At 38.4% G+C, this 21,940-nt stretch overlaps 2 protein-coding genes across 2 annotated transcripts in view; both read right to left on the reverse strand.

The window, feature by feature from the left end:
- Positions 1-21,940, reverse strand: part of LOC126749085 (uncharacterized) — a 37,759-nt gene that overhangs the window by 13,137 nt on the left and 2,682 nt on the right. The window lies entirely within an intron of this gene.
- On the reverse strand, positions 20-21,391 carry LOC126749077 (protein bride of sevenless). Its single transcript, XM_050458697.1, has 4 exons — positions 20,630-21,391; positions 19,088-19,251; positions 17,694-19,027; positions 20-482 (listed from the first exon to the last, which is right to left on the reverse strand). Exons 1-4 carry the CDS (start codon positions 21,181-21,183, stop codon positions 291-293), a joined length of 2,244 nt encoding a protein of 747 aa, XP_050314654.1. The 5' UTR covers positions 21,184-21,391; the 3' UTR covers positions 20-290.

Here is a 21,940-nt window from a genome sequence, read left to right on the forward strand (position 1 = left end):
ATTGTTTTTAAACTGCATATAAGTATAAAAAGAAGCAATATATTTCCTAGTAATCTTATATATTATATACATTATATGATAAAATTAATAGGTACCTAGAAAAACTACTGTTTTAAACTATTATCTAAAACTTAAGGACGGCTGAGCGATTTTAAGGAAACCTGCAAGTAAATATACTTATTCCCTTAAGGCACTATTACTAAACTTATTTAAAAAACAAAATTATTTCAATATAAAGAAAATTCAAAATTCGAGACAATTCCTCGATGCTGAATAAATATTCAATAAACCTAAAACCGAGTCACTTTGTCTGTATTCGCGGGTGAATCGCAACATAAGTCGAAATCCAGATCCTCCGGTAATGCGGGACAAGAGTACAGGTCCGGTTGTTGTAGATTCGTGGATGGGGCCGAAGGAGCTGCTCCAGCTCTGGCAACATTGGCTGCGTTTATTGCGGCTACGTTGACGCAGTCATAAATCGGCTAGAAATACAGGAAATACAGGTATTACTCTTGAAGTTAATCAATGAATATTTGTTGAAAAAAGAGAAAATGCATATGTAAAAACACATATGAATATAAGTCAACATGCCATGGTTTACCTGTGTCGGCAAAATCAACAGTAACCCTGTTAGCCAGAAATACTTTTCCAAGACCCTGAACAAAAACATACCAAGCCAATGCAATGTCAAGAGTATCAATACATATAAGACAAGCATATATTAACTTATAATATACATAATGCTATTCAATATAACTGAAACAAAAATGAATGACACAAATAAATCTGTCTGACAAAAAATCAGTTATTTCATAATAACCCTTTGTAACTGCGAGCTATTTAACACGTTTTCTAAGTTTTCAGCTATCTATAACTTTTAAATCTGCTGGAAGATGATTAAAGAGTTTTTACCATCAACCATAAATGTTCTTTTAATAAATTTGATTGCCTGCAAATTTGGTAGACATAGGCAAGACATTATTACCTCGTTGACTGACTATATTCATGCCTATTTGTTGTGTTCACATTTATAAATTTCCTATAAACCAGGCAAACTCTCTCATACTCACGTTACACGTCCGATCGCTCTCTTTTGGAAGACAAAAACACTAATAAATAATTCATTTTGTGCATGCACCCCAGAAACACAAACCATCCTATAGGATTCAATTAAATAAAGATAAACAATTGTCACCATTTCAAAATCAACTTCTCCTACAACCACGTGAAGAGTATAATAATTTGCTGATATTTTTTGACACAACTGTGTGATATGACTTTCAAAATTAAATAAATTAAACTAATAAGTTATTTCCATACAAGTTGGTCAGAATCTCATTTTCCTAAAACACATTTATAATTTTTAACACTAGTTTCTAAAATATTTAAACACTGTTAGGATCACACCATTTTTTTATTTCAATAATATCTCTTTTAACTGTCTTTCTTTGGCAATGTAATACTAAGTAATATTGTAAGATTAGACCTTCTTCCGAATTTTCAAAGTGCTCTCATTCCCCTAGTTCTGCTCGGATCCTGTTGTAACCCGGTGTTTTCGTAATCTAGGTGACCCAAATAAGACGCTGGTATACGTAGTTTGATTTCGAAAAAAAATCAATTTTTGGTGAAAAAATTCGATACGGGGGGGTATACCCGAAAAATGAAAAATTCCAAACTTTGAAGGTCGATATCTCGGCTTCTATGGGAGCTTTTGGGAAAATTCCAACGGTTTTGTCTTAGTTTCGTCATTTTGAATCCAACGAGACCATCCGCAAGATCGTAGCTTTTACGATAGCCGAGATATGGCATTTTTGATGCCCATTTTTGGCCTCAAAAACGGACGTCGAAAACGACTTTTTCAAAATTTTCAAAGTGCTCTCATTCCGTTAGTTCTGCTCGGATCCTGTTATAACCCGGTGTTTTCGTAATCTAGATGATCAGAATAAGACGCTGGTATACTTAGTTTGATTTCGAAAAAAATCAATTTTTGGTGAAAAAATTCGATACGGGGGGGTATACCCGAAAAATGAAAAAACCCAAACTTTGAAGGTCGATATCTCGGCTTCAATGGGAGCTATCGGGAAAATTCCAACGGTTTTGTTTTAGTTTCGTCATTTTGAATCCAACGAGACCATCCGCAAGATCGTAGCTTTTACGATAGCCGAGATATGGCATTTTTGATGCCCATTTTTGGCCTCAAAAACGGACGTCGAAAACGACTTTTTCAGGATTTTCAAAGTGCTCTCATTCCGTTAGTTCTGCTCGGATCCTGTTATAACCCGGTGTTTTCGTAATCTAGGTGACCCAAATAAGACGCTGGTATACTTAGTTTGATTTCGAAAAAAATCAATTTTTGGTGAAAAAATTCGATACGGGGGGGTATACCCGAAAAATGAAAAAACCCAAACTTTGAAGGTCAATATCTCGGCTTCTATGGGAGCTATCGGGAAAATTCCAACGGTTTTGTCTTAGTTTCGTCATTTTGAATCCAACAAGACCATCCGCAAGATTGTAGCTTTTACGATAGCCGAGATATGGCATTTTTGATGCCCATTTTTGGCCTCAAAAACGGACGTCGAAAACGACTTTTTCAGGATTTTCAAAGTGCTCTCATTCCGTTAGTTCTGCTCGGATCCTGTTATAACCCGGTGTTTTCGTAATCTAGGTGACCCAAATAAGACGCTGGTATACTTAGGTTGATTTCGAAAAAAATCAATTTTTGGTGAAAAAATTCGATACGGGGGGGGATAACCCGAAAAATGAAAAAACCCAAACTTTGAAGGTCGATATCTCGGCTTCTATGGGAGCTATCGGGAAAATTCCAACGGTTTTGTCTTAGTTTCGTCATTTTGAATCCAACGAGACCATCCGCAAGATCGTAGCTTTTACGATAGCCGAGATATGGCATTTTTGATGCCCATTTTTGGCCTCAAAAACGGACGTCGAAAACGACTTTTTCAGGATTTTCAAAGTGCTCTCATTCCGTTAGTTCTGCTCGGATCCTGTTATAACCCGGTGTTTTCGTAATCTAGGTGACCCAAATAAGACGCTGGTATACTTAGTTTGATTTCGAAAAAAATCAATTTTTGGTGAAAAAATTCGATACGGGGGGGTATACCCGAAAAATGAAAAAACCCAAACTTTGAAGGTCGATATCTCGGCTTCTATGGGAGCTATCGAGAAAATTCCAACGGTTTTGTCTTAGTTTCGTCATTTTGAATCCAACGAGACCATCCGCAAGATCGTAGCTTTTACGATAGCCGAGATATGGCATTTTTGATGCCCATTTTTGGCCTCAAAAACGGACGTCGAAAACGACTTTTTCAGGATTTTCAAAGTGCTCTCATTCCGTTAGTTCTGCTCGGATCCTGTTATAACCCGGTGTTTTCGTAATCTAGATGATCAGAATAAGACGCTGGTATACTTAGTTTGATTTCGAAAAAAATCAATTTTTGGTGAAAAAATTCGATACGGGGGGGTATACCCGAAAAATGAAAAAACCCAAACTTTGAAGGTCGATATCTCGGCTTCTATGGGAGCTATCGAGAAAATTCCAACGGTTTTGTCTTGATTTCGTCATTTTGAATCCAACGAGACCATCCGCAAGATCGTAGCTTTTACGATAGCCGAGATATGGCATTTTTGATGCCCATTTTTGGCCTCAAAAACGGACGTCGAAAACGACTTTTTCAGGATTTTCAAAGTGCTCTCATTCCGTTAGTTCTGCTCGGATCCTGTTATAACCCGGTGTTTTCGTAATCTAGATGATCAGAATAAGACGCTGGTATACTTAGTTTGATTTCGAAAAAAATCAATTTTTGGTGAAAAAATTCGATACGGGGGGGTATACCCGAAAAATGAAAAAACCCAAACTTTGAAGGTCGATATCTCGGCTTCTATGGGAGCTATCGGGAAAATTCCAACGGTTTTGTCTTAGTTTCGTCATTTTGAATCCAACGAGACCATCCGCAAGATCGTAGCTTTTACGATAGCCGAGATATGGCATTTTTGATGCCCATTTTTGGCCTCAAAAACGGACGTCGAAAACGACTTTTTCAGGATTTTCAAAGTGCTCTCATTCCGTTAGTTCTGCTCGGATCCTGTTATAACCCGGTGTTTTCGTAATCTAGGTGACCCAAATAAGACGCTGGTATACTTAGTTTGATTTCGAAAAAAATCAATTTTTGGTGAAAAAATTCGATACGGGGGGGTATACCCGAAAAATGAAAAAACCCAAACTTTGAAGGTCAATATCTCGGCTTCTATGGGAGCTATCGGGAAAATTCCAACGGTTTTGTCTTAGTTTCGTCATTTTGAATCCAACAAGACCATCCGCAAGATTGTAGCTTTTACGATAGCCGAGATATGGCATTTTTGATGCCCATTTTTGGCCTCAAAAACGGACGTCGAAAACGACTTTTTCAAAATTTTCAAAGTGCTCTCATTCCGTTAGTTCTGCTCGGATCCTGTTATAACCCGGTGTTTTCGTAATCTAGATGATCAGAATAAGACGCTGGTATACTTAGTTTGATTTCGAAAAAAATCAATTTTTGGTGAAAAAATTCGATACGGGGGGGTATACCCGAAAAATGAAAAAACCCAAACTTTGAAGGTCGATATCTCGGCTTCAATGGGAGCTATCGGGAAAATTCCAACGGTTTTGTTTTAGTTTCGTCATTTTGAATCCAACGAGACCATCCGCAAGATCGTAGCTTTTACGATAGCCGAGATATGGCATTTTTGATGCCCATTTTTGGCCTCAAAAACGGACGTCGAAAACGACTTTTTCAGGATTTTCAAAGTGCTCTCATTCCGTTAGTTCTGCTCGGATCCTGTTATAACCCGGTGTTTTCGTAATCTAGGTGACCCAAATAAGACGCTGGTATACTTAGTTTGATTTCGAAAAAAATCAATTTTTGGTGAAAAAATTCGATACGGGGGGGTATACCCGAAAAATGAAAAAACCCAAACTTTGAAGGTCAATATCTCGGCTTCTATGGGAGCTATCGGGAAAATTCCAACGGTTTTGTCTTAGTTTCGTCATTTTGAATCCAACAAGACCATCCGCAAGATTGTAGCTTTTACGATAGCCGAGATATGGCATTTTTGATGCCCATTTTTGGCCTCAAAAACGGACGTCGAAAACGACTTTTTCAGGATTTTCAAAGTGCTCTCATTCCGTTAGTTCTGCTCGGATCCTGTTATAACCCGGTGTTTTCGTAATCTAGATGATCAGAATAAGACGCTGGTATACTTAGTTTGATTTCGAAAAAAATCAATTTTTGGTGAAAAAATTCGATACGGGGGGGTATACCCGAAAAATGAAAAAACCCAAACTTTGAAGGTCGATATCTCGGCTTCTATGGGAGCTATCGAGAAAATTCCAACGGTTTTGTCTTGATTTCGTCATTTTGAATCCAACGAGACCATCCGCAAGATCGTAGCTTTTACGATAGCCGAGATATGGCATTTTTGATGCCCATTTTTGGCCTCAAAAACGGACGTCGAAAACGACTTTTTCAGGATTTTCAAAGTGCTCTCATTCCGTTAGTTCTGCTCGGATCCTGTTATAACCCGGTGTTTTCGTAATCTAGATGATCAGAATAAGACGCTGGTATACTTAGTTTGATTTCGAAAAAAATCAATTTTTGGTGAAAAAATTCGATACGGGGGGGTATACCCGAAAAATGAAAAAACCCAAACTTTGAAGGTCGATATCTCGGCTTCTATGGGAGCTATCGAGAAAATTCCAACGGTTTTGTCTTAGTTTCGTCATTTTGAATCCAACGAGACCATCCGCAAGATCGTAGCTTTTACGATAGCCGAGATATGGCATTTTTGATGCCCATTTTTGGCCTCAAAAACGGACGTCGAAAACGACTTTTTCAGGATTTTCAAAGTGCTCTCATTCCGTTAGTTCTGCTCGGATCCTGTTATAACCCGGTGTTTTCGTAATCTAGGTGACCCAAATAAGACGCTGGTATACTTAGTTTGATTTCGAAAAAAATCAATTTTTGGTGAAAAAATTCGATACGGGGGGGTATACCCGAAAAATGAAAAAACCCAAACTTTGAAGGTCAATATCTCGGCTTCTATGGGAGCTATCGGGAAAATTCCAACGGTTTTGTCTTAGTTTCGTCATTTTGAATCCAACAAGACCATCCGCAAGATTGTAGCTTTTACGATAGCCGAGATATGGCATTTTTGATGCCCATTTTTGGCCTCAAAAACGGACGTCGAAAACGACTTTTTCAGGATTTTCAAAGTGCTCTCATTCCGTTAGTTCTGCTCGGATCCTGTTATAACCCGGTGTTTTCGTAATCTAGGTGACCCAAATAAGACGCTGGTATACTTAGTTTGATTTCGAAAAAAATCAATTTTTGGTGAAAAAATTCGATACGGGGGGGTATACCCGAAAAATGAAAAAACCCAAACTTTGAAGGTCAATATCTCGGCTTCTATGGGAGCTATCGGGAAAATTCCAACGGTTTTGTCTTAGTTTCGTCATTTTGAATCCAACAAGACCATCCGCAAGATTGTAGCTTTTACGATAGCCGAGATATGGCATTTTTGATGCCCATTTTTGGCCTCAAAAACGGACGTCGAAAACGACTTTTTCAGGATTTTCAAAGTGCTCTCATTCCGTTAGTTCTGCTCGGATCCTGTTATAACCCGGTGTTTTCGTAATCTAGGTGACCCAAATAAGACGCTGGTATACTTAGGTTGATTTCGAAAAAAATCAATTTTTGGTGAAAAAATTCGATACGGGGGGGTATACCCGAAAAATGAAAAAACCCAAACTTTGAAGGTCGATATCTCGGCTTCTATGGGAGCTATCGGGAAAATTCCAACGGTTTTGTCTTAGTTTCGTCATTTTGAATCCAACGAGACCATCCGCAAGATCGTAGCTTTTACGATAGCCGAGATATGGCATTTTTGATGCCCATTTTTGGCCTCAAAAACGGACGTCGAAAACGACTTTTTCAGGATTTTCAAAGTGCTCTCATTCCGTTAGTTCTGCTCGGATCCTGTTATAACCCGGTGTTTTCGTAATCTAGATGATCAGAATAAGACGCTGGTATACTTAGTTTGATTTCGAAAAAAATCAATTTTTGGTGAAAAAATTCGATACGGGGGGGTATACCCGAAAAATGAAAAAACCCAAACTTTGAAGGTCGATATCTCGGCTTCTATGGGAGCTATCGAGAAAATTCCAACGGTTTTGTCTTAGTTTCGTCATTTTGAATCCAACGAGACCATCCGCAAGATCGTAGCTTTTACGATAGCCGAGATATGGCATTTTTGATGCCCATTTTTGGCCTCAAAAACGGACGTCGAAAACGACTTTTTCAGGATTTTCAAAGTGCTCTCATTCCGTTAGTTCTGCTCGGATCCTGTTATAACCCGGTGTTTTCGTAATCTAGGTGACCCAAATAAGACGCTGGTATACTTAGTTTGATTTCGAAAAAAATCAATTTTTGGTGAAAAAATTCGATACGGGGGGGTATACCCGAAAAATGAAAAAACCCAAACTTTGAAGGTCGATATCTCGGCTTCTATGGGAGCTATCGAGAAAATTCCAACGGTTTTGTCTTAGTTTCGTCATTTTGAATCCAACGAGACCATCCGCAAGATCGTAGCTTTTACGATAGCCGAGATATGGCATTTTTGATGCCCATTTTTGGCCTCAAAAACGGACGTCGAAAACGACTTTTTCAGGATTTTCAAAGTGCTCTCATTTCGTTAGTACTGCTCGGATCCTGTTATAACCCGGTGTTTTCGTAATCTAGGTGACCCAAATAAGACGCTGGTATACTTAGTTTGATTTCGAAAAAAATCAATTTTTGGTGAAAAAATTCGATACGGGGGGGTATACCCGAAAAATGAAAAATTCCAAACTTTGAAGGTCGATATCTCGGCTTCTATGGGAGCTATCGGGAAAATTCCAACGGTTTTGTCTTAGTTTCGCCATTTTGAATCCAACGACACCATCCGCAAGATCGTAGCTTTTACGATAGCCGAGATATGGCATTTTTGATGCCCATATTTGGCCTCAAAAACGGACGTCGAAAACGACTTTTTCAGGATTTTCAAAGTGCTCTCATTTCGTTAGTACTGCTCGGATCCTGTTATAACCCGGTGTTTTCGTAATCTAGGTGACCCAAATAAGACGCTGGTATACTTAGTTTGATTTCGAAAAAAATCAATTTTTGGTGAAAAAATTCGATACGGGGGGGTATACCCGAAAAATGAAAAATTCCAAACTTTGAAGGTCGATATCTCGGCTTCTATGGGAGCTATCGGGAAAATTCCAACGGTTTTGTCTTAGTTTCGTCATTTTGAATCCAACGAGACCATCCGCAAGATCGTAGCTTTTACGATAGCCGAGATATGGCATTTTTGATGCCCATTTTTGGCCTCAAAAACGGACGTCGAAAACGACTTTTTCAGGATTTTCAAAGTGCTCTCATTCCGTTAGTTCTGCTCGGATCCTGTTATAACCCGGTGTTTTCGTAATCTAGATGATCAGAATAAGACGCTGGTATACTTAGTTTGATTTCGAAAAAAATCAATTTTTGGTGAAAAAATTCGATACGGGGGGGGTATACCCGAAAAATGAAAAAACCCAAACTTTGAAGGTCGATATCTCGGCTTCTATGGGAGCTATCGGGAAAATTCCAACGGTTTTGTCTTAGTTTCGTCATTTTGAATCCAACGAGACCATCCGCAAGATCGTAGCTTTTACGATAGCCGAGATATGGCATTTTTGATGCCCATTTTTGGCCTCAAAAACGGACGTCGAAAACGACTTTTTCAGGATTTTCAAAGTGCTCTCATTCCGTTAGTTCTGCTCGGATCCTGTTATAACCCGGTGTTTTCGTAATCTAGATGATCAGAATAAGACGCTGGTATACTTAGTTTGATTTCGAAAAAAATCAATTTTTGGTGAAAAAATTCGATACGGGGGGGTATACCCGAAAAATGAAAAAACCCAAACTTTGAAGGTCGATATCTCGGCTTCTATGGGAGCTATCGAGAAAATTCCAACGGTTTTGTCTTAGTTTCGTCATTTTGAATCCAACGAGACCATCCGCAAGATCGTAGCTTTTACGATAGCCGAGATATGGCATTTTTGATGCCCATTTTTGGCCTCAAAAACGGACGTCGAAAACGACTTTTTCAGGATTTTCAAAGTGCTCTCATTCCGTTAGTTCTGCTCGGATCCTGTTATAACCCGGTGTTTTCGTAATCTAGGTGACCCAAATAAGACGCTGGTATACTTAGTTTGATTTCGAAAAAAATCAATTTTTGGTGAAAAAATTCGATACGGGGGGGTATACCCGAAAAATGAAAAAACCCAAACTTTGAAGGTCGATATCTCGGCTTCTATGGGAGCTATCGAGAAAATTCCAACGGTTTTGTCTTAGTTTCGTCATTTTGAATCCAACGAGACCATCCGCAAGATCGTAGCTTTTACGATAGCCGAGATATGGCATTTTTGATGCCCATTTTTGGCCTCAAAAACGGACGTCGAAAACGACTTTTTCAGGATTTTCAAAGTGCTCTCATTTCGTTAGTACTGCTCGGATCCTGTTATAACCCGGTGTTTTCGTAATCTAGGTGACCCAAATAAGACGCTGGTATACTTAGTTTGATTTCGAAAAAAATCAATTTTTGGTGAAAAAATTCGATACGGGGGGGTATACCCGAAAAATGAAAAAACCCAAACTTTGAAGGTCGATATCTCGGCTTCTATGGAAGCTATCGGGAAAATTCCAACGGTTTTGTCTTAGTTTCGTCATTTTGAATCCAACGAGACCATCCGCAAGATCGTAGCTTTTACGATAGCCGAGATATGGCATTTTTGATGCCCATTTTTGGCCTCAAAAACGGACGTCGAAAACGACTTTTTCAGGATTTTCAAAGTGCTCTCATTCCGTTAGTTCTGCTCGGATCCTGTTATAACCCGGTGTTTTCGTAATCTAGGTGACCCAAATAAGACGCTGGTATACTTAGTTTGATTTCGAAAAAAATCAATTTTTGGTGAAAAAATTCGATACGGGGGGGTATACCCGAAAAATGAAAAAACCCAAACTTTGAAGGTCGATATCTCGGCTTCTATGGAAGCTATCGGGAAAATTCCAACGGTTTTGTCTTAGTTTCGTCATTTTGAATCCAACGAGACCATCCGCAAGATCGTAGCTTTTACGATAGCCGAGATATGGCATTTTTGATGCCCATTTTTGGCCTCAAAAACGGACGTCGAAAACGACTTTTTCAGGATTTTCAAAGTGCTCTCATTCCGTTAGTTCTGCTCGGATCCTGTTATAACCCGGTGTTTTCGTAATCTAGGTGACCCAAATAAGACGCTGGTATACTTAGTTTGATTTCGAAAAAAATCAATTTTTGGTGAAAAAATTCGATACGGGGGGGTATACCCGAAAAATGAAAAAACCCAAACTTTGAAGGTCGATATCTCGGCTTCTATGGAAGCTATCGGGAAAATTCCAACGGTTTTGTCTTAGTTTCGTCATTTTGAATCCAACGAGACCATCCGCAAGATCGTAGCTTTTACGATAGCCGAGATATGGCATTTTTGATGCCCATTTTTGGCCTCAAAAACGGACGTCGAAAACGACTTTTTCAGGATTTTCAAAGTGCTCTCATTCCGTTAGTTCTGCTCGGATCCTGTTATAACCCGGTGTTTTCGTAATCTAGGTGACCCAAATAAGACGCTGGTATACTTAGTTTGATTTCGAAAAAAATCAATTTTTGGTGAAAAAATTCGATACGGGGGGGTATACCCGAAAAATGAAAAAACCCAAACTTTGAAGGTCGATATCTCGGCTTCTATGGGAGCTATCGAGAAAATTCCAACGGTTTTGTCTTAGTTTCGTCATTTTGAATCCAACGAGACCATCCGCAAGATCGTAGCTTTTACGATAGCCGAGATATGGCATTTTTGATGCCCATTTTTGGCCTCAAAAACGGACGTCGAAAACGACTTTTTCAGGATTTTCAAAGTGCTCTCATTCCGTTAGTTCTGCTCGGATCCTGTTATAACCCGGTGTTTTCGTAATCTAGGTGACCCAAATAAGACGCTGGTATACTTAGTTTGATTTCGAAAAAAATCAATTTTTGGTGAAAAAATTCGATACGGGGGGGTATACCCGAAAAATGAAAAAACCCAAACTTTGAAGGTCAATATCTCGGCTTCTATGGGAGCTATCGGGAAAATTCCAACGGTTTTGTCTTAGTTTCGTCATTTTGAATCCAACAAGACCATCCGCAAGATTGTAGCTTTTACGATAGCCGAGATATGGCATTTTTGATGCCCATTTTTGGCCTCAAAAACGGACGTCGAAAACGACTTTTTCAGGATTTTCAAAGTGCTCTCATTCCGTTAGTTCTGCTCGGATCCTGTTATAACCCGGTGTTTTCGTAATCTAGGTGACCCAAATAAGACGCTGGTATACTTAGTTTGATTTCGAAAAAAATCAATTTTTGGTGAAAAAATTCGATACGGGGGGGTATACCCGAAAAATGAAAAAACCCAAACTTTGAAGGTCAATATCTCGGCTTCTATGGGAGCTATCGGGAAAATTCCAACGGTTTTGTCTTAGTTTCGTCATTTTGAATCCAACAAGACCATCCGCAAGATTGTAGCTTTTACGATAGCCGAGATATGGCATTTTTGATGCCCATTTTTGGCCTCAAAAACGGACGTCGAAAACGACTTTTTCAGGATTTTCAAAGTGCTCTCATTCCGTTAGTTCTGCTCGGATCCTGTTATAACCCGGTGTTTTCGTAATCTAGGTGACCCAAATAAGACGCTGGTATACTTAGGTTGATTTCGAAAAAAATCAATTTTTGGTGAAAAAATTCGATACGGGGGGGTATACCCGAAAAATGAAAAAACCCAAACTTTGAAGGTCGATATCTCGGCTTCTATGGGAGCTATCGGGAAAATTCCAACGGTTTTGTCTTAGTTTCGTCATTTTGAATCCAACGAGACCATCCGCAAGATCGTAGCTTTTACGATAGCCGAGATATGGCATTTTTGATGCCCATTTTTGGCCTCAAAAACGGACGTCGAAAACGACTTTTTCAGGATTTTCAAAGTGCTCTCATTCCGTTAGTTCTGCTCGGATCCTGTTATAACCCGGTGTTTTCGTAATCTAGATGATCAGAATAAGACGCTGGTATACTTAGTTTGATTTCGAAAAAAATCAATTTTTGGTGAAAAAATTCGATACGGGGGGGTATACCCGAAAAATGAAAAAACCCAAACTTTGAAGGTCGATATCTCGGCTTCTATGGGAGCTATCGGGAAAATTCCAACGGTTTTGTCTTAGTTTCGTCATTTTGAATCCAACGAGACCATCCGCAAGATCGTAGCTTTTACGATAGCCGAGATATGGCATTTTTGATGCCCATTTTTGGCCTCAAAAACGGACGTCGAAAACGACTTTTTCAGGATTTTCAAAGTGCTCTCATTCCGTTAGTTCTGCTCGGATCCTGTTATAACCCGGTGTTTTCGTAATCTAGATGATCAGAATAAGACGCTGGTATACTTAGTTTGATTTCGAAAAAAATCAATTTTTGGTGAAAAAATTCGATACGGGGGGGTATACCCGAAAAATGAAAAAACCCAAACTTTGAAGGTCGATATCTCGGCTTCTATGGGAGCTATCGAGAAAATTCCAACGGTTTTGTCTTAGTTTCGTCATTTTGAATCCAACGAGACCATCCGCAAGATCGTAGCTTTTACGATAGCCGAGATATGGCATTTTTGATGCCCATTTTTGGCCTCAAAAACGGACGTCGAAAACGACTTTTTCAGGATTTTCAAAGTGCTCTCATTCCGTTAGTTCTGCTCGGATCCTGTTATAACCCGGTGTTTTCGTAATCTAGGTGACCCAAATAAGACGCTGGTATACTTAGTTTGATTTCGAAAAAAATCAATTTTTGGTGAAAAAATTCGATACGGGGGGGTATACCCGAAAAATGAAAAAACCCAAACTTTGAAGGTCGATATCTCGGCTTCTATGGGAGCTATCGAGAAAATTCCAACGGTTTTGTCTTAGTTTCGTCATTTTGAATCCAACGAGACCATCCGCAAGATCGTAGCTTTTACGATAGCCGAGATATGGCATTTTTGATGCCCATTTTTGGCCTCAAAAACGGACGTCGAAAACGACTTTTTCAGGATTTTCAAAGTGCTCTCATTTCGTTAGTACTGCTCGGATCCTGTTATAACCCGGTGTTTTCGTAATCTAGGTGACCCAAATAAGACGCTGGTATACTTAGTTTGATTTCGAAAAAAATCAATTTTTGGTGAAAAAATTCGATACGGGGGGGTATACCCGAAAAATGAAAAATTCCAAACTTTGAAGGTCGATATCTCGGCTTCTATGGGAGCTATCGGGAAAATTCCAACGGTTTTGTCTTAGTTTCGCCATTTTGAATCCAACGACACCATCCGCAAGATCGTAGCTTTTACGATAGCCGAGATATGGCATTTTTGATGCCCATATTTGGCCTCAAAAACGGACGTCGAAAACGACTTTTTCAGGATTTTCAAAGTGCTCTCATTCCGTTAGTTCTGCTCGGATCCTGTTATAACCCGGTGTTTTCGTAATCTAGGTGACCCAAATAAGACGCTGGTATACTTAGTTTGATTTCGAAAAAAATCAATTTTTGGTGAAAAAATTCGATACGGGGGGGTATACCCGAAAAATGAAAAAACCCAAACTTTGAAGGTCGATATCTCGGCTTCTATGGAAGCTATCGGGAAAATTCCAACGGTTTTGTCTTAGTTTCGTCATTTTGAATCCAACGAGACCATCCGCAAGATCGTAGCTTTTACGATAGCCGAGATATGGCATTTTTGATGCCCATTTTTGGCCTCAAAAACGGACGTCGAAAACGACTTTTTCAGGATTTTCAAAGTGCTCTCATTCCGTTAGTTCTGCTCGGATCCTGTTATAACCCGGTGTTTTCGTAATCTAGGTGACCCAAATAAGACGCTGGTATACTTAGTTTGATTTCGAAAAAAATCAATTTTTGGTGAAAAAATTCGATACGGGGGGGTATACCCGAAAAATGAAAAAACCCAAACTTTGAAGGTCGATATCTCGGCTTCTATGGAAGCTATCGGGAAAATTCCAACGGTTTTGTCTTAGTTTCGTCATTTTGAATCCAACGAGACCATCCGCAAGATCGTAGCTTTTACGATAGCCGAGATATGGCATTTTTGATGCCCATTTTTGGCCTCAAAAACGGACGTCGAAAACGACTTTTTCAGGATTTTCAAAGTGCTCTCATTCCGTTAGTTCTGCTCGGATCCTGTTATAACCCGGTGTTTTCGTAATCTAGGTGACCCAAATAAGACGCTGGTATACTTAGTTTGATTTCGAAAAAAATCAATTTTTGGTGAAAAAATTCGATACGGGGGGGTATACCCGAAAAATGAAAAAACCCAAACTTTGAAGGTCGATATCTCGGCTTCTATGGAAGCTATCGGGAAAATTCCAACGGTTTTGTCTTAGTTTCGTCATTTTGAATCCAACGAGACCATCCGCAAGATCGTAGCTTTTACGATAGCCGAGATATGGCATTTTTGATGCCCATTTTTGGCCTCAAAAACGGACGTCGAAAACGACTTTTTCAGGATTTTCAAAGTGCTCTCATTCCGTTAGTTCTGCTCGGATCCTGTTATAACCCGGTGTTTTCGTAATCTAGGTGACCCAAATAAGACGCTGGTATACTTAGTTTGATTTCGAAAAAAATCAATTTTTGGTGAAAAAATTCGATACGGGGGGGTATACCCGAAAAATGAAAAAACCCAAACTTTGAAGGTCGATATCTCGGCTTCTATGGGAGCTATCGGGAAAATTCCAACGGTTTTGTCTTAGTTTCGTCATTTTGAATCCAACAAGACCATCCGCAAGATTGTAGCTTTTACGATAGCCGAGATATGGCATTTTTGATGCCCATTTTTGGCCTCAAAAACGGACGTCGAAAACGACTTTTTCAGGATTTTCAAAGTGCTCTCATTCCGTTAGTTCTGCTCGGATCCTGTTATAACCCGGTGTTTTCGTAATCTAGGTGACCCAAATAAGACGCTGGTATACTTAGTTTGATTTCGAAAAAAATCAATTTTTGGTGAAAAAATTCGATACGGGGGGGTATACCCGAAAAATGAAAAAACCCAAACTTTGAAGGTCAATATCTCGGCTTCTATGGGAGCTATCGGGAAAATTCCAACGGTTTTGTCTTAGTTTCGTCATTTTGAATCCAACAAGACCATCCGCAAGATTGTAGCTTTTACGATAGCCGAGATATGGCATTTTTGATGCCCATTTTTGGCCTCAAAAACGGACGTCGAAAACGACTTTTTCAGGATTTTCAAAGTGCTCTCATTCCGTTAGTTCTGCTCGGATCCTGTTATAACCCGGTGTTTTCGTAATCTAGGTGACCCAAATAAGACGCTGGTATACTTAGGTTGATTTCGAAAAAAATCAATTTTTGGTGAAAAAATTCGATACGGGGGGGTATACCCGAAAAATGAAAAAACCCAAACTTTGAAGGTCGATATCTCGGCTTCTATGGGAGCTATCGGGAAAATTCCAACGGTTTTGTCTTAGTTTCGTCATTTTGAATCCAACGAGACCATCCGCAAGATCGTAGCTTTTACGATAGCCGAGATATGGCATTTTTGATGCCCATTTTTGGCCTCAAAAACGGACGTCGAAAACGACTTTTTCAGGATTTTCAAAGTGCTCTCATTCCGTTAGTTCTGCTCGGATCCTGTTATAACCCGGTGTTTTCGTAATCTAGATGATCAGAATAAGACGCTGGTATACTTAGTTTGATTTCGAAAAAAATCAATTTTTGGTGAAAAAATTCGATACGGGGGGGTATACCCGAAAAATGAAAAAACCCAAACTTTGAAGGTCGATATCTCGGCTTCTATGGGAGCTATCGGGAAAATTCCAACGGTTTTGTCTTAGTTTCGTCATTTTGAATCCAACGAGACCATCCGCAAGATCGTAGCTTTTACGATAGCCGAGATATGGCATTTTTGATGCCCATTTTTGGCCTCAAAAACGGACGTCGAAAACGACTTTTTCAGGATTTTCAAAGTGCTCTCATTCCGTTAGTTCTGCTCGGATCCTGTTATAACCCGGTGTTTTCGTAATCTAGATGATCAGAATAAGACGCTGGTATACTTAGTTTGATTTCGAAAAAAATCAATTTTTGGTGAAAAAATTCGATACGGGGGGGTATACCCGAAAAATGAAAAAACCCAAACTTTGAAGGTCGATATCTCGGCTTCTATGGGAGCTATCGAGAAAATTCCAACGGTTTTGTCTTAGTTTCGTCATTTTGAATCCAACGAGACCATCCGCAAGATCGTAGCTTTTACGATAGCCGAGATATGGCATTTTTGATGCCCATTTTTGGCCTCAAAAACGGACGTCGAAAACGACTTTTTCAGGATTTTCAAAGTGCTCTCATTCCGTTAGTTCTGCTCGGATCCTGTTATAACCCGGTGTTTTCGTAATCTAGGTGACCCAAATAAGACGCTGGTATACTTAGTTTGATTTCGAAAAAAATCAATTTTTGGTGAAAAAATTCGATACGGGGGGGTATACCCGAAAAATGAAAAAACCCAAACTTTGAAGGTCGATATCTCGGCTTCTATGGGAGCTATCGGGAAAATTCCAACGGTTTTGTCTTAGTTTCGTCATTTTGAATCCAACGAGACCATCCGCAAGATCGTAGCTTTTACGATAGCCGAGATATGGCATTTTTGATGCCCATTTTTGGCCTCAAAAACGGACGTCGAAAACGACTTTTTCAGGATTTTCAAAGTGCTCTCATTCCGTTAGTTCTGCTCGGATCCTGTTATAACCCGGTGTTTTCGTAATCTAGGTGACCCAAATAAGACGCTGGTATACTTAGTTTGATTTCGAAAAAAATCAATTTTTGGTGAAAAAATTCGATACGGGGGGGTATACCCGAAAAATGAAAAATTCCAAACTTTGAAGGTCGATATCTCGGCTTCTATGGGAGCTATCGGGAAAATTCCAACGGTTTTGTCTTAGTTTCGTCGTTCTAAATCCAACGAGACCATCCGCATGATCGTAGCTCTTCTAATAGCTGAGATATGGCATTTTTGATGCCCATTTTTGGCCTCAAAAACGAGGTCGAAAAATGACTTTTTTCCGAAACCCGGTAAATTTCGTGATGTAGGTGATCAAAATAAGTCGCTGGTATAGCTAGTTCGATTTCTTTTTTGCAACTTGCTATTTTACAACCTATCGTACAATAGAAGATATTTAGCCGATCAGGTTCAATATTCTCCTGTTTACCTCTTATATTATTGTTTGAATTATTTAAGCGACTTTTAAAATATTTTTGATTTGCAGTCTTAATTGTTACTCCAATTTGGTATGTTTTCACCTTTAAGGTTTTTACACAAAAACTTCTATTAACATTTTCACAAATAATTTCATGAAATGACTAAAGAATTTGGAGTAGACAAAACGCAGAACTGTAATTCAACCATTACTGTCATTGTCATTATTAATTTTCAGTTATGTTTAACCTTACTTACGGTTAAACATAACCTGAATATACAAAAAATAATATATTTTAATTTACTTAAAAAAAGTGATTCTTACCTGTGAATGAGCCCTATAAATATCCATAGCACTAGCCCCAGCGTTCAAAGATGGTAAAGCGCTAGTAATTTTATCCCTCTCAGCAGCAATGGTCATTAAATAAGTCCTGGGGATAAATATGGTTCCTAATAAGATCCCTCCGGTGCCCACCAAACCCAGACACACCATCATCTCTTTCCATTCCGTGCAGAGAAGAGCAAATCCAGGAAGCCATATGCACCACACTATAGTGATCAATATAATTGCTATAGTAAAGTATTTGCCCTCACGATAGTTCCTCTGACTCTTATACACCAAGGGGGCCAAGCATATTAGAAGGATTAAAAGCATTGTATTGTAAGACATGAGATAAATGAAATCATAGCCTTGGGTGAATATGTCATTGCAACGAGCCAATATGTGTAAGCTTAAAGCAGCTTGGACCCCAAATATGAATAGACATAAAAAGGACTGGACTGGTCCAGCGATATGGGACATAAAGCCAATTTCTTTGGCTGCTGAGCTTAAGACGATACATCTGGATAATAGCAGAGAAAACATTGCAGAATAGCCCATGGTTACCCAGAGGGTTTTAACAATACATAGCACTTTATGGATGCTATGGTTGCTTTCGATGCTAAAAGGTAGTATGGCACAAAAAATTAACATGACAGTGCATAAGAGAAGTAAAGTTAAAACTGGATTACCTTCCAGGATCCTGCGGCGTAAAAGAGACATTAGGAGGAATATTAATATTGCTATGCAAAATATAACACCAAGGAGGGATAGTGATAGGAATGCATAGATCCAAGCTTCATTTCTAAATGATATAAGGGCACTTTTGTATATGATTTTGCTGTTTCTTTTGATTACAAATTCTTGTGGGCAAATATCACCTGAAGCAGTGACTTTCTCTAAACTGTTATTACTTACTGGCTCAAAACTATCATCTATCACAGTAAAGTTATCATAAAAAACATTATAATTCAATACTTTTTTATAGGGCTTCAAGTAGATGTTGCTGTTAAGCAAACCAGTATCATTACTTTTCTCAGCTTTGTAAATATCATAGGAAAACAGTGAATCCAATTGATCAATTTTCAAAAATTTCAATATCTCTGCAGGGGTAATGAAAGGAAAAAGCATTATGAGTGACGGTTTGTTTCTTAAGCAGTTGATTTTGTAAATAGTGTCATTGCAGTTAGATGCCATAAACTGTCTGGTCTCTATGGCAAAACTTATTAAAGGATCAGCAATTTCGAACAGTAGCGGTGTGGGAAAAACATTAACATTAGTTTTAAATTCTGGCGGAGTGATGTGAGGTGGCAACACCAGAAATGTACCCTCAGGGATACCTACAAAAGAGAATTTGAATTAATATTTTTTGTATTGTTGTCATGAGTTAAAGATATTACCATTAGGTAAGTCTCCATCCAAAGGGACGAACAGGACGTTATTTGCTATAAAATGTTCTTCTCTGTGGGTTTCATTGGTTACTAGCTGTTCAATATCAAATGCTGTACCGAAAAATACTACAGGATCTTCACTAGTTGAGTTAAAAACTATTGCATTTGCATCTCTGAAATTAATAAGCAATAAATTAGATGCCTCAGAACTAGTTCCTAATAAGGCAATTATTGAAATATCGACAGATAATACAATAAATTCAGTAATGCAACAAATAACATATACAAAACTAATAGTAGGTGTTACATTAAATACTTAAACAGCTAAAAATTGAATTCTATCTGAAATAACAGATTTAGAATCATTCAAAGTCATGCCAAACAAATCAACATTAATCCCTAGCTGGACATCATTGAACCAATTGCATGCTCTATATATGAACTTTTTCTTGGTCAAATTGGGGCCATAAGTGTCAAGATAAAATATGTCTCTTCTTGTATAGTAGTCGGGAATAGCAAAATTCAAAGCTGATAGAAGATTTGAAGCATCAATTTGATTGTTATATATTTTAAATAAAAACATCAAACTCCTATAAACAGCAGATTGCTGAAGAGATCTTGAAAGCAATAACTGCTGACTAAAATCCTTCTCAGGGTATACACCATCCAACTTAAAACTAATATATTTGTAAAATTTTCATTGAACTGATTTCAGCCTGTGAATAATAACCCATACCAACCATACTAGAGAGGCATACAGTAGGCGTGATTTTACTAGGGAGTAAAACAAAATCGTCCTGCTTGAAGTATTAGAAAATAGTTTTGTTGATCTTATTATGAAACCTAGGGTCTTTAAAGATCTTATGATGAGTACCATTGAACGTGAGCTCTTTATCAACACAGCCCTCCAGGTCACAATTTGGGAGTGTGGCATCATTTATTACGTAACCGAAGTCAGTCTCATCTTTGAGCAAGGAAATTGACATCTTCTTACATTTCTAAAAATTAAGTGAGAGTCTCTTCATTTCACACCATTCATAAACTTTATCAAGATAAGCCTGAAACTTCATGCCGTCATGACAACTCTTATGAAGACGAAAAATCTTCATGTCATCCGCAAATAGTAGAAACTCACTGCCGATACTCCTAGAAATGTCATTGATAAAAATCAAAAACAAAAATGGAGCAAGATTGCTCCCCTGGGGGGGGGGCACCACTTGAGATAATGTAGTCAGATGATCTAAACCCATTGAAGTCCATAAATTGCGGTCTGTATACTAGGTAGGAAATGAAAAACTTTATTAGATGGTTTATACATAATTAACTCTAATAAGAAATGAAACCATTTTCCATGACATTTTATGGCAGATTATTTCAGGACCTACTAAGGGCCTGACTTTGCGCTTTTACAAAGTTGTGGAACAAAGATGAGTATAATAAGTGGAACACATGTGTATTATGAAATTTCCAATAGATCTGTGCCGTGACTATAGCACTGGTCTACTGTTGAAAAAAAATCATTAATATTTCTTTCAAACAACATATACTTACTCATAAATATAACATTCAGTAAGGCACATCCGCTTCTTTTTCGTGTAAAAATAAAACATATCAATGATATGCTCTTGTGGGGTAATAAGGGTAATATTATCCTTCCAACCTAATAAGTCGAAAAACTGCACTGCGCTCCTCACTAGGTAAGTATCGAACCGTTTTCTCACTTTCGTCCTTAGACCCAGCACCTCACTAAACTTCCTCACCTTATCACTAAACGGATGATCAGTTACAACCCCCACAGTGATACCGACATTTTGAAATATTTCAAAGATAGTTTTAAGATAATCCAGGTCAGTACACGCTCTGTATAGGGATAAACCCATTTTTAAGGGATGAACGGTTTCTAAAAAGTTTATACGCTCCACAGTCCATATGGCCGAATGTAGAAGGGTGGTTTGTGTGTAAGATAACGTAGAAGATTCATCACAATCGTGTAAAATCACCGCCACACTAACATTCCCATGAAAACTAAAAATATGGCTACTTTTCGCGGTCGAGGCGATAACCGCGTTAATTATTAAAAAAATCGCAATTTTTATGTGAAACATCGCAATGTTAATTGTTACACCTACGGACGTGATGTGCTACAGGACAATTTTTAATTTTATTTCCTTTTCAAGCATCGCTGAGCACTGTGTTCAAACATCGCACTTTTTTGAAGGACTACAGTGTTTGTATTTATAGACTTCTATATATTAAGCTGATGGGCTTCCCTATTAGGAACACGCGAACTGGTCCAAGGCAATATTTTATTAAGGGTTGTTTTAGTTTTAGGGATGAAGAGTATTTGTGATTTTTTTTTAATATATGTTATAATCTCTATTAATTCTAATGGTATATTTATTACAGTGCATATGTGCTTTCAGGATATATGGGTACTTCAAGTGACTATGTTTATATAGTATGTCCCATGACGTACCAATTTGTGAACATTTAGAAATATTTAGTTAAACACCCAAATATTTAAAAATTTTCCTATAAATCTTATACTTTCTAGTCCAATTTGGCCGTTCCTAAACCCTATAAGGTCTAAAGTTTACGTTGTGAGTCAGGAATTGCTAGGAAACAATCGATACAAACTTTTTTAACCCTCGCGGTGTTAAATCGATATTGTGTGATGATTTAAGTGTATTTTCGTAAGAGGCTTAATGTTATTACGTCAGCGGGGTTTATGTGGGGGTGATGTACGGTCGCCCTAAGTATCTGCTTATGTTTTTAATTCAATTTTGATGGAAATGAAACGAAAAATTCCAAGAAGATTTTTATATTAACTTAAAATGGGGTCATTCAAATTTCATAATAATT

The sequence above is a fragment of the Anthonomus grandis genome, chromosome 22 (assembly GCF_022605725.1).
Source record: "Anthonomus grandis grandis chromosome 22, icAntGran1.3, whole genome shotgun sequence".
Taxonomy (NCBI): Eukaryota; Metazoa; Arthropoda; class Insecta; order Coleoptera; family Curculionidae; genus Anthonomus; species Anthonomus grandis.

Bases quoted from the DNA above. Each gene is read 5' to 3' on its own strand.
- LOC126749077 (XM_050458697.1), bottom strand. From the start codon at position 21,183: ATGTTTCACATAAAAATTGCGATTTTTTTAATAATTAACGCGGTTATC. The intron at 19,028-19,087 runs GTAATATCTTTA...TCTCTTTTGTAG, and splicing joins GGATGGAGACTTACCTAATG to GTATCCCTGAGGGTACATTT. The intron at 483-17,693 runs GTAAGAATCACT...CTGTATTTCTAG, and splicing joins TTTATAGGGCTCATTCACAG to CCGATTTATGACTGCGTCAA.